This window comes from Neomonachus schauinslandi, chromosome 6 (genome assembly GCF_002201575.2).
Source record: "Neomonachus schauinslandi chromosome 6, ASM220157v2, whole genome shotgun sequence".
Taxonomy (NCBI): Eukaryota; Metazoa; Chordata; class Mammalia; order Carnivora; family Phocidae; genus Neomonachus; species Neomonachus schauinslandi.
Window position 1 is genome coordinate 36,866,936 of NC_058408.1, and position 12,300 is coordinate 36,879,235.

Below are 12,300 nucleotides of genomic sequence, written 5' to 3' on the forward strand. Positions count from 1 at the left end.
AAACCTCCTTTCATCTCACTTTGCAAAGCAAGTACAAATTTGGAATTTTTATTCACTTCTGTATAGTGGCATATTGCTGCTTCCCTGATTGGCCATAGAACACTGATTCTCTACCTACCTTCCCTGGTGCAAGCAGCCGACCTCCAGCTACTAGTAAGGAGAGCGCTATCAATGCTCTCAAACAAAGAAGAGAGAGAACCCATTGATTAAACAATAGGAAGGGGGCACGCAGATCAGTGACACATCTATTTACAACTCACAGGTCTGTTTTCAAAAGTGAACTCACGTATCTATGGGTATTTGTCACTCTACAGACTGTTGAAGTGACTCTGTGCTTGAAAAGTAAAGCGTCTTACAGAATAGATGGTTTAATGTGTACCGTATTTTAACACTATCACATTCCTTTGGAGCACAGTGAGGGCGAAAGTAGCTCTGAACCGCATTTATGTATGCACGGATGCCTCTCTCTCTTTTTTCTTTTTGATAGGAGAACTGGCCACTCCTACCCGTGGCTTGCCTTAGCAATGAGGAAAAGGCCTATTTAGCTAGGACTGTGCACGCCGTATTTGACAGCGAGCACCTTCTCCCCCAGATGGCTGACTAATCTCTCAAATGAACAATTTCAATTCCGCCTGTAATCTAGCAGCGTTTGCTGGACCTCAAACAGAAGCGTCATTAAGCTTCTATCTGTCTTCCTATCATCATCTGTGCCTCTTAATCAAGATTGGTTTCACCTACTCACTGTCACTGTAAAACACCCAATAAAATGCTTAGATTTCAAAAAAAATTGCGTCTTGTGACGACCCCAACCAAAGCACACACATTAGCACTGGCTTCTGCATTTTACCAGTAGCAGCATAATATGCAATGAGGTATTTCATTAACACATTATTCTCTTTCCTATGTGCATGGAATTAACCTGGAGGTGAAGCTGCTGTGGGCTTGTATTTGGTGTTGCTTTACCTTTCCCACATAACTGGGAGAAAATTCACATCTTTTCAGTTTCTTTTTTTTTTTTTCTTTTTTGGTTTATTTAAAAATAGAAAACATTAGTCTTTTATTTTCTGGCCTACTTGTCAAAATTGCCATTTGTAGGACTAGCGACAACAGGGGGCATCTACAATGTTCATATCACAGAAAACTGCCACTGACTTACTAGGATCTTCAGAGTCTTACAATCCCAAGCCAAAACACCAACTCTGTCTCAACACTGGGAGTGCAGGTGAGGGACAGATGCAGTCCCAGCACTTTCTGAGAAGAGCCTGGTTCTACTGTGAGGTAAATCACATGAACAGAGAGTGGAGGAAAAAAGTGTTCTCCAGAAACAGAAACTTGACTCTATCCTCTTTAAAGGCAATTGTAAGAGATTGGGAAGCCTTTTGCGTGGGTCTGTCTCCCGGTTACACCACCCTGACGTGGGCAGCAACTTGAGGTGATGATGGAACACAGGTTTGGGGGTGCCATGTGAGAACTTATCACCATTTTAAGCCTATGTCTGGCTCTAGCTCTTATTTTTCTAATAAAACCCCTATCTCACCTCAAAGTGATCATTTCAATGTTTTGCATTAATTTGTTCCAGCCACCCCCAAATACATTTGGCGCTAAAAGCCCAAACGGGCGGAACAAAGTCTCTGAGCTGGACAGAAGCCTCCGGTGGGTGCGGCAGTCCGTGCAGGGGGGCGCCCAGGGACACATGCAGAGACGGGACAGCCTCTCAAGAATCCCACTCACTGATTATGCTCACATTTGTTTTCAGGCTGTATTACTAATCCTTTGCTATATATGCATCTGATAAAAGTGCATTTGGTAGAAGACAATTATCAATCTATGATATGCCTCTATACATAAAGAGAAGTCAAGTGACCCCCCCCCCCTCATTTAAGGGAAAGCACTAGTGCATGTAAACACGATGTTGGACTGAGCTAGCCTTTTTTGGGAACTCTAGTACCGGAACGTGTCCAGTGGACACTGCTTCTCCCCCACGGGCGTGCCTGACACCGGAGTGTCACTGCGATCCACAGGGGACCTGTGGAGGATGCCGCGCAGCGCCCCTCGGGCTCCTAGCAACACAGCAAGAGTTGGTGGAAATGAGGAGGCTCTACAGCTCTGCCCTCCTAGAGACAGTACACTAGCTAAGAGGAACGGAATCCAACTCTCTGAGCTTGAACTAGATTACCAAGTATATCTGGTGGCAACAGAATTTCTCTCGGATAGTCTTCTAGGATGATTTTATGATTTCCTCTTCTCGAATGTGATGTTTGCTTAAGTGTGTGGTAGAGTGTATCTTTTTAAAACGTGAAAGGTCCTTAAAACATATTAGCAGGTCATTATATTACTGATCCTCATTTTAGTAGAATTTTAAGATATCCCAAAGGGGGATAAATTATCCATCCATTGAATTTCCTTTGCTTTTTTTTTTTATATTCTGATTTGCACATGTAAAATAATGCACACTTATGAAAGTCTGAACTCCTATGGTGACCTTGACAAGTCCAAGTCAATTCCTAAAACAGGCAATGGTACAAATACTGGATGATGTTATACCACATATAGCCTGACAAAAATGCAAAAGACTGTATGAGAAATATCCACATATTGCTGAGGGTCATCTCCCTGGAAACAGCTTCCTTATGGCCCTTGGGTGGTGGAAAAGCCCCTAAAAGACAAGACAGAAATATTAATTGTTTTACTGTGGTGGGAAGGTCTCCTGGAACAAAGGGTGAGTATTAGCTTACTTAGAATTTTTGTTGTTTGTTTTTTAAAGCATCTTCTGTGACTTCCCATTGTTCCTGAAGAGAGATCTCATTTGCAATACAATTTTCAAACTGCTGAGCCCTTTCCTGCCTCTGAACATTTGCGTTTATTCTTCCTGCCTGAGATGCTTCTCCTCATCTCAGCGAATGGCAGGCTCATCTGCATTCTTACAGTATCAGAAAAAATACCATTCCCCCTCCCCCCCCAAGTCAGTCACACTCAGCGCCACATTTCCCTCTTGGCACTTTCCACAATCTGTAATGATCCAGATCTAGCTTTTCTTTTTTCTACAGACTTGTTTACTCTCTGTCTCCTTCTGGAATATAAGCTGCATGAAAGCAGGCACTCTGGCTTCCTTGTTTCCACTGTAACCCTAGAGATTTCTACAGTGACCAGGACACAGGATGTATACATTTTAAATATTTTATTTATTTATTTGATGGAGAGAAGGAGAGCGAGAGAAAGCACAAGCAGGGGGGCGCAGCAGAGGGAGAGGGAGAAGCAGACTCCCCGCGGAGCAGGGAGCCTGATGCGGGGGCTCGATCCCAGGACCTGGACATTATGACCTGAGCTGAAGCAGACGCTTAACCAACTGAGCCACCCAGGCGCCCCAAAATGGATTTTATTTATTTATTTATTTATTTATTTTTTTAAAGATTTTATTTATTTATTTGACAGAGAGAGACACAGTGAGAGCAGGATCACAAGCAGGGGGAGAGGGAGAAACAGGCTTCCCGCGGAGCAGGGAGCCCGATGCGGGGCTCGATCCCAGGACCCTGGGACCATGACCTGAGCCGAAGGCAGACGCTTAACGACTGAGCCACCCAGGCGCCCCCCAAAATGGATTTTAAATAATTTCTGAAATGACATAACTAACACTAATTCCTCCATTTACAAGTTAAATGGTTTTGCCACAAAAAAAGTGGTGGTAAATCACTGGTACTCTTTTCAAAAGGTAATATTATTTATGAAATATATCTTAGTAATTAAAAGGAGAAACACAAAGTGAACAGACGTCTTTAAATTCTTTTCTAGAAGGGAAAGATAGACCCCTTCAGAGCAATATTACCTAAGGTCATCTTGATAACACTTCAGCATTTCAAATAGTCTTTGTCCTTGCTGATAATCCCTTTGGGTAAGCTGATTCATGCGGGGATTTGCTTCTCACAAGCAATTTACAGAGAACACTTTCAAGTTTCAAGGTCTATTATACAAATGGCTTTCTTAAAAAGAGACTTCCATTATTGTTGTTACAATTTAGGCTAACTATCATAAAGCAAGAGATGAAGATTGAAAAAGAAGAGAGAGCCTGTTGACTCTTAATTACCTCATGCCTTCTTAAGCAATTTTGCAATTGCTTAAATTAAGAATTAAGCAAATTTCTTAAAGAAATTTTGAGAGTAAGACCAAGGACTGCATATGGCAGAGAGGGGCATCTTGTTCAATGAGTCTTACTAAGAATTCTAGAGACATGCATAGCGTCCAACCCCTGTCACATATGAGTATGCACTAGTCCACAGCCCTGGGGTCAGAACGTTAGCATCAGGAAGGAATCCTGTTGTGGGTAATGTGAAACAACCCTAAACACAAAAACAAAAGCATTAAAGGTAATTAACAGTATCAGCCTTTGCTCACCATTAGGTCTTCAACAGTCTGATTTAACATGAACATTAATTCTGAACAAAAAAAATCTAAGTGGGAAGAAAATAGCACTTTCTGTTAATCTAAAATCTCACAGCCATCATCAGACCTAAAACAACTTTCTCTTCCCCTTTTTCTTTTCCTATTGTAGGTTCCAGAGAACAAGCCTACAACACACGTAGTTATGTGTGAAAGCACTTCGGTAACGCCTCGCATTCTACCAACGCTAATTTCCTTCTTTCCTTTTTTTTTTTTTTTTAAAGATTTTATTTATTTATTTGACAGAGAGACACAGCGAGAGAGGGAACACAAGCAGGGGGAGTGGGAGAGGGAGAAGCAGGCCTCCCGCCGAGCAGGGAGCCCGATGTGGGGCTTGATGTGGGGCTTGATGTGGGGCTCGATGTGGGGCTCGATGTGGGGCTCGATCCCAGGACCCTGGGATCATGACCTGAGCCGAAGGCAGACGCTTAACGACTGAGCCACCCAGGCGCCCCTAATTTCCTTCTTTCCTAACTTCCTTTCTTCCTCCCTCCCTACTCCCCTTCCTTCCTATGTCTGTTTGACTGCATTGCAGTTTTCACAGAAGGTACAGAATATTGAGTGTAGATAAGGGGCCTTGAGGTAAATTGACTTTTTTCTCTCAAGGAGAAAAGTACAAGGTTGTATCTGTGAAAACTTAAAAAGTAAGCTTTATCCCTGTATGTAAAGAAAAGAATAAGCATGTAAAAATGCAGTTCAAAATGATCTCAAATGACTGCAAGATGATGGTACTATTCAAACAATCACGTACAATGCCGAACCATAAATAGTATTTGCTATGTCATAAAACAGTCCGTGTAATTGTACACGTACGACTGTACTCTTCTACATACTGTGTACTGTCTTGAATTAGTTCCATTTGTACATTTTACTCATCACGTGATCTTGCACACGGGCTGCTAAAGTAAGGGCCTGAATAAGTTTAGCATTAACACTGTCCTTATGAATATTCTAAGCTGGAATTCTTAAATATAGAAATACTTTGATTCCTTTAGGGTATCTGAAGAATGGAAAAATGGTTATCTCCCCTAACGTACATCTTTGGAACTATCACCAACTTCAGAAACATACGTAATAGGATACTGCGTACCTGTTTCATAAAAATGTGATAAGAGCGCCTCTTTTTCAACAAAACGTTGATAGAGCCAATCAGCAAGGCCATCCGTCTCCAGGGGTACATCTTTGATTGGAAAGATCCTATGAAGAGTTAGAAAAAAAGCAAAAACTACTTTAATTCAGAAATCAAACTCATTCAGAAGCACAATTTAGCTTTGGTGACCGAAAAGCTGAAGAAAGGTATGGAATCACCTGTGGCTTTTACAAGGGTTCATTTCTGCAGCTTCTCAGGTCATCTTGGTTTTTAAAAAATTGTTGATTATACAACAGAGTTCATCTATTCATTCATTCAAACATTTACCAGCCTATTACATTAGGTCCAAATGCCAGATTATGAGAAAATATTAATAAATTGCCCTGTATCTACAAATAATTATTGAGAAATAACTGTCTTCCCAAGCTTGTGGGTTTAAGAAGAAATGTTCAGAACAGATGGAATTTTAAAATGCAGCTACTGGGATGTCTGAGTGGCTCAGTCCATTGAGCGTCTTGGTTTCAGGTCTGGCCAGGATCTCCCAGTGGGGAGATCGAGCCCTGGGTTGGGCTCCACGTTCAGCAGGGAGTCTGCTTTCCCATTTGTGTGAGTATAGCCTCTCTTTCTCTCTCAATTAAATAAATAAATCTTTAAAAAATAGAATAAAATAAGATAAAATAAAGTAAGATAAAACAAAACAAAATAAAACAAAACAAAACAAAATAAAATAAAATAAAATAAAATGCAGCAGCCAAATAATGCATCTTAGCGATGTTCTTTTGGAGGAAATGTCTGTGAACCAGACAGAATCTGCCTAAACTGGTGCCTAAATTGTATCAGAGATAGAGGTTTCCTGAGCAGGGCCACCTCTTTTTGGAGCGCAAATGTGCAGATTGTGTGAATGCGTCCCGACTCACCAGGAAACGGACCGGGATGATTAGTGATACACATCCGCTGGACGTGAGGGCAGAAAAGGGCAGCTCGAGTACATACTATGTATTTGCTGATGTTGAAGTTTCTTTTTTGTTTCCCGGTTTTGTGGGGGAGTTTTCTTAATTTTATAAAGGGAGACAGTTTTAAAAGCCTGCAAAAGGTTTGTATGAAAAAATAGCGGTCCCTGTCCCCCTGCCCGTTGTTTACCTCTTTGAACCAAGGATCTTGATATTTATTGCCATGTTTCATCTTCAGTTTTAGGGCCAATCTACTGACTTCCCACTATGGAAGATGAGGAGCAAGTGCATTCTTCCCTTTCCCACCACGCACTGATATCCTTCCCATCTTCCCAACGCAGTTGTATGGTAATTTTAATGAGCAGAGTACTAGACATTTACATTATTATAATCATGTACATATATTCAAAGCTAAGCCATGTAATAAATCAAGGCTACTCTTCCTTTCCTGCCCAATTTTTGTTCTCCCTGAATTGAGCAGTTACATCATTTTCTCTGTACACATAACTAATTCAACCAAAAGCTTTTTTTTTTTTTTAAGATTTTATTTATTTGACAGAGAGAGAAAGATACAGAGAGAGGGAACACAAGCAGGGGAGCGGGAGAGGGAGAAGCAGGCTTCCCGCTGAGCAGGGAGCCCAATGCGGCACTCGATCCCAGCACCCTGGGATCATGACCTGAGCCGAAGGCAGACGCTTAACGACTGAGCCACCCAGGCGCCCCACAACCATAAGCTCTTGTCCATCTAGAGTCAATTCTCTAGAGCGTGTCTGCAAACTCTTTCTTAAAGGGCCAGAGAGAACATATTTGGACTTGGCAGGCTTTATGGTACCTGTGTCAACCATTCAACTCTGCTTTGTAGTGTGAAAGGAGCCTTAGACCATGTATAAATACATGGGAATAGTTATGTTCAAGTAACACTGTATTTAAAAAACAGGCAGTGAGCCAGGACTGACCTGTGCTCTAATCTTCTCTTAAGGCGTTTGTGTGCATCAGACATTCTTTTAATTTCATCTTCCTGAATAAATTTCACCCACACTGTGGATTTGTTGCCTGCAGTTTTCATCCTGCAAAGACCTCTTACTTTGTCCTGGTGATTCTCCTAAAATACATTTAATATTTCCTACATCTCATGTCTTCCTTTTTCTGTATTTACTCTACATTTTGATGGAGCACATCCTCCAGCGATTTCTGGAGAAAGGGTACTTGAAATCTTGCCAATGTCTTTTCAGCCAAAGTCTTTTTTCTGTCCTCACACCTGGTTGGTAATTTGACTAGATAGAGGATTCAGGGTTGCATTCATTTTCTTCCATCTCTGTCTTTGTGTCCTCCTTTCTAGGAGATTCTTATTTAATTTCTAAACTTTTTTTTTAATGAGTTTTTACTTCTTTTCTCATATTTTTAATTTCTAAGAGCAGTTTGAATGTTCCTTTTTTATTGTTTTATTGTTGTTTTTGTTACAATATTACAATATTGTTGTCTTATTATTACAGTATCTTATCTCTATGAGAATTAGAATGGAAATTTTAAAACATGCATGAAAGTAGAGAAGAGGGTTAATGAACTATTAGGATTTTTGGCAGCTGTGCTTTCCCTGCACCATTCCTCCAAGTCACTTCCTTCTGTTTGTTTTAGTCTCCATATTTCACAGCAGAGGCCGATCAGATGACCAAGTTATCCGGTGAGTCTTTGTTGTTGACTCACATTTACCGACGGGATTAAACATCGGATTGAGGGCTCTCAGCCTGTGAGTGCAGTTTGTTGATTGGGAGCTACGCTGAGGATGATCTGGTTGGGCCATTTAAGTTGGTCTTTCCTCTTGAATTTGCCATTGCCGCAGAGGAAGATCCTCTAGTATCCTGCCCAGAGAATGAAGGCCTAGTTGTTGGCTTTCTGGTAGCAGAAAGACCCCCATTGGCTTTCTGGTAGCAGGGCTGGGGGTCTAAGCACTCGGCGCCCTGTCATCACTTAACCGTGCCATTTTCATTATGCCTGTCCCAGGCGCCTCTGAGTCTAGAGAGTCTCTGGCTCCCTCTCCAGAGTAAGCCCCCAGTCCCCTGTCATGTCAGGGAACGAAGAATCCCCCAGCTGTGGGATGGTGGGTAGGGGTTCTGGGGATCCGAGTTCTTCAACAGATTTCAACCAGCCCCAAGCGTAGCAACCCTTTCAACCCCTTTTCCATGGGCACTGATCCTGCCAGTTTTTCAGTTCTGTGGTGTAAATCAGGTTGGCTGCTGGTTTTCCCCTGCTGGCTTAGGGTTCTGACTGCTCAATCTGTTTTCCAACTTCCTGACTTTTGTTACTATTGCCTTTCCTATTGTTTTCCTCATTCTTGTGGGTTTATACTTTAAAGAAACCTCTTCAGTTTCATTCTACTGGAGTTTTGGAAGGGCAAGAAAGTTGACATGAGTTCGGGCCACCACGTTCTTTAGGAAGCTGTCCTGTTATTTCTGAAAAGTCTAAGATGATTTTCTATCTTTGGCCAGTGTCTACTACTTGCCATTCTACAAAGGGGCCTATATTACTATTTCAAGTTTAGGCAAAATGTGTGTCAGTCACTTAGTAAGGATCTGAAAATTTTAATGATGCATACCCATTATAAAAACATTAAACAGCTTCTACAGTTTATCAGTAGAACACAATGTCCAGACGAGTCAAGTTGTACAAAGGATTCCAAATGACCAGAATGCCTATGCTCAGACTCCTTCAAAGGCGTCTTAAAAATTACTCACGTAGCATGGTCATTTGCATACAAAACAATCAGAAGGAACATTATTTATGAATCGCATTATAATCAGATCCCTTTCTCTTGTTATTTAAACACTTAAATTCCAGATTTGGGGTATTTTAACACTACAGTATAAGTATCCGTGAGCAGGAAAGAGAAGAGAGGAAACGAAGGAAAAGGACAGTATGGAAAAAAAATCTATTAAAAATCAATTTCAGGAAATCACAGTTTTGATTAAAAATTTTGCTTTCAAAAATTTGAAAAGGATGAAAGGTAACCAAAATATAGTTTTATTTACACAGAAAATAAGTTTCCCAATCTTAGTCACCTTTCTATTCCCCTCAGTACTACATTGCTCTAAAGCAGTAATATAGAAGTGTTCTGGTTTATTAAATATTTTAATGGTGTAGGAGATTCTAAGGTCCAGAAACTTCAAGTTTCAGCTTGCTACTATAAAATCCCCTACCAGAATTAGATTTTCTTTTGCTTTGAAAGAGCTAACCACAAAAAGAGGAATTAAAGAACGTCATGCCTTTTAAAGAGAAAAAATACTTGAAATGCTTACACTACATAAAATCAACCATAGGCTAGTATTTCTTAGCCCCTTTAATGCCTATCCTCCTAGCTAATTGGAAGATCTCTTTCAAACTAAAAAATGTTTACCTCTGCATTCTCTCATGTTCCCATATACCTCACTGAAGTGAGAGTGGGACTTCACGGCTGAGATTCCCTTCCACAAACAGTAGAGTTTTGTTTTTGTTTTTTAACATGTGAAGAGGCTTCGCTTTTTAGGCATAATTAAAATAATCCCAGAAGGTAGTGTGGCATAGTGATTAAGAGTACAGACTCTGGGACAGACTGCCTGGGGTTGAATTCTGGCTCTATGGCACTTGCTGACTATGTGACCTGGGGAAAACGGTTTAACCTTTGTGCAACTTAGTTCCCTCATCTGTGAAATGGGGTTAATAATAGTATTTACCTTACAGGGGCACCTGGGTGGCTCAGTCGTTAAGCATCTGCCTTCGGCTCAGGTCATGATCCCAGGGTCCTGGGATCAAGCCCCGCATTAGGCTCCCTGCTCTGCGGGAAGTCTGCTTCTCCCTCTCCCGCTCCCCCTGCTTGTGTTCCTGCTCTCACTATGTCTCTCTTTGTCAAAAAAAAAAAAAAATAGTATTTACCTTACAAAGTTGTTATATGTGTATACTCCTGGGCAGAGGGTGGTGGCATAACTTCACATCAGTAGTGATGGTGGTGGGTGTGAAATGGTAAGTACTGTTGTGCTTTCAAGTTTTCTGGGTTCAGCAACAGCTGTAGTGACTAGACTAGACCTGAAGTTGTTATAAGGGCTTGACAATCCGTGACTATTTTCATATAGCATAATACTCTACACAGATAGTCTGTGTGGTGTGTGTGTGGTGTGTGTATTTCTACACCAGTGAGGCAACAATGAAGCCAGCCTCAAGCCAGTCACATAAAAAGATAAATGTTGTGACCAAGTACTACAAAGGTGAATTCCTGACAGAGATTCTATTAATACTGATATAAGAAGAGCAGAGACATGGAGACACAATTTCAAATGAGGCGGCCCAGGGCTATTTAAACAAGCTCATCTGTCCATTCCTTCAAAGGGTAACTTCTACTCTTTGAACTACAAGGAACCCTCAAATTAGAAATAATATTCCAAGAATTTTATTGTCTCCTCTTTTTCCTCTCCCATTTTAACTAACAATGCAGATCCCTCTGGGGGAAAGTTACATAGGATACACAAGTTCCTAAGGTTGTTTCCACAGACTACTTCACCTGCAGTGGATGGAATCCTACAGAATTTAGCCACTAGGCAAACATATTTCTATGGAAAAATGTTCTCAGTGTTCACCCCACAACACTAAGCTCACATCTCATCTGTTACATCTTTGTCCTTGGCTGCAAAAGGTCAAACTCCCTGTCTCAAGCCACCATCTTGACTTAAGAGTGGATTTGAAAGGGAGATGATTTTTTCTTTTTTTTTCAAGTCAGTTTGTGAAGTAGCTTTTCCAAGCCTCTTCCCTCGTGGGAGAAGTCTCTTCAGGTACCTTGCTGTATAAAACAGCCATTTATATTGTGAAGACGGCATGTCCATGTCCACCAAGCAGTCTTCTAACCTTAATCTACAGGTAGGAAGATGAATGAACACAAATCATGATTTTGTTTTTACCTTTTCTATATTTACACTGTTGACTCCTTTTTCTTGTCACATTGCCTGACCAGGAGAAAACTGAATAGAAGTGGTAGTAACAAGCTCCCTTGTCCCTCATTTCTCGTCTTTCGGGGGAAACATTCAATAGTTCACCATTAAGTATGATATTTACTGTAGATTTTTTTTGTACATACCATTAATGCAATTAAGGAAATCCCCTTCTATTCCTAATTTGCTAAGTATTTCTTTGTTATCATGAATGGGAGTTAACAGTTTATCAATTTTTTCCATCTATTGACATGCTTATGTAATTTCTTTCTTTATTCTGATAACGTGATGAATTAAATTTGACTGATTTTGAAAGTTAAACCAAACTTTCATTCATGGAATATATATCCTCAGTACATAATCTGATGTGTTTTTTATATATCACTGGGTTAGTCTGGCATTTATAATCATATAAGAGATTTGCCTGTAAATTTTCCTTTCTTATAATATCCTTGGTTCAGGTTTTGGGATCAAAGTTATGCTGGCCTCATAAAACAAGGTCAGAAATATCCCCTCTTTTCTATGCTCTGAAAGAATTGTACTTAATGTCCTTTATTGTCTTTTTAATGACTATAGAATCTGTAGTAATGTCCCCTTTTTCATTCCTGACATTGGCAACACTGGCCTTCTTTTTTTCTTGATCAGGCTTGCCAAGAGTTGATCAATTTTATAGTGCTTTTAAAAAAAAACAATTTTTTGGTGTTATTCTTTCTACTGTATATTTTCAATTTCAATAAACTCTCCTTTATGATTCCCTGCTTTTTATTTACTATCTTTGTATTTAATTTGCTTTTCTTTTCCTACCTTCTTGAGATAGACATTTAGATCACTCATTTTCAGTTTTTTTCTTTTCTCATAGTAGCTTTTTAAGGCT

General features: G+C 40.4%; 1 protein-coding gene across 2 annotated transcripts in view; it reads right to left on the reverse strand.

Annotated features, from left to right (window-relative positions):
* Positions 1–608: 608 nt before the first annotated feature.
* Positions 609–12,300, reverse strand: part of LPGAT1 (lysophosphatidylglycerol acyltransferase 1) — an 80,469-nt gene continuing 68,777 nt past the window's right edge. For both annotated transcript variants that reach the window (XM_044916359.1, XM_044916358.1), the window contains exons 7-8: positions 5,525–5,631; positions 609–2,656 (exon numbers count right to left, since the gene is read on the reverse strand). In XM_044916359.1, the coding sequence (XP_044772294.1) occupies positions 2,505–2,656; positions 5,525–5,631 (259 nt within the window). In that variant the 3' untranslated portion in view covers positions 609–2,504. The remainder of the gene's footprint in view (positions 2,657–5,524; positions 5,632–12,300) is intronic.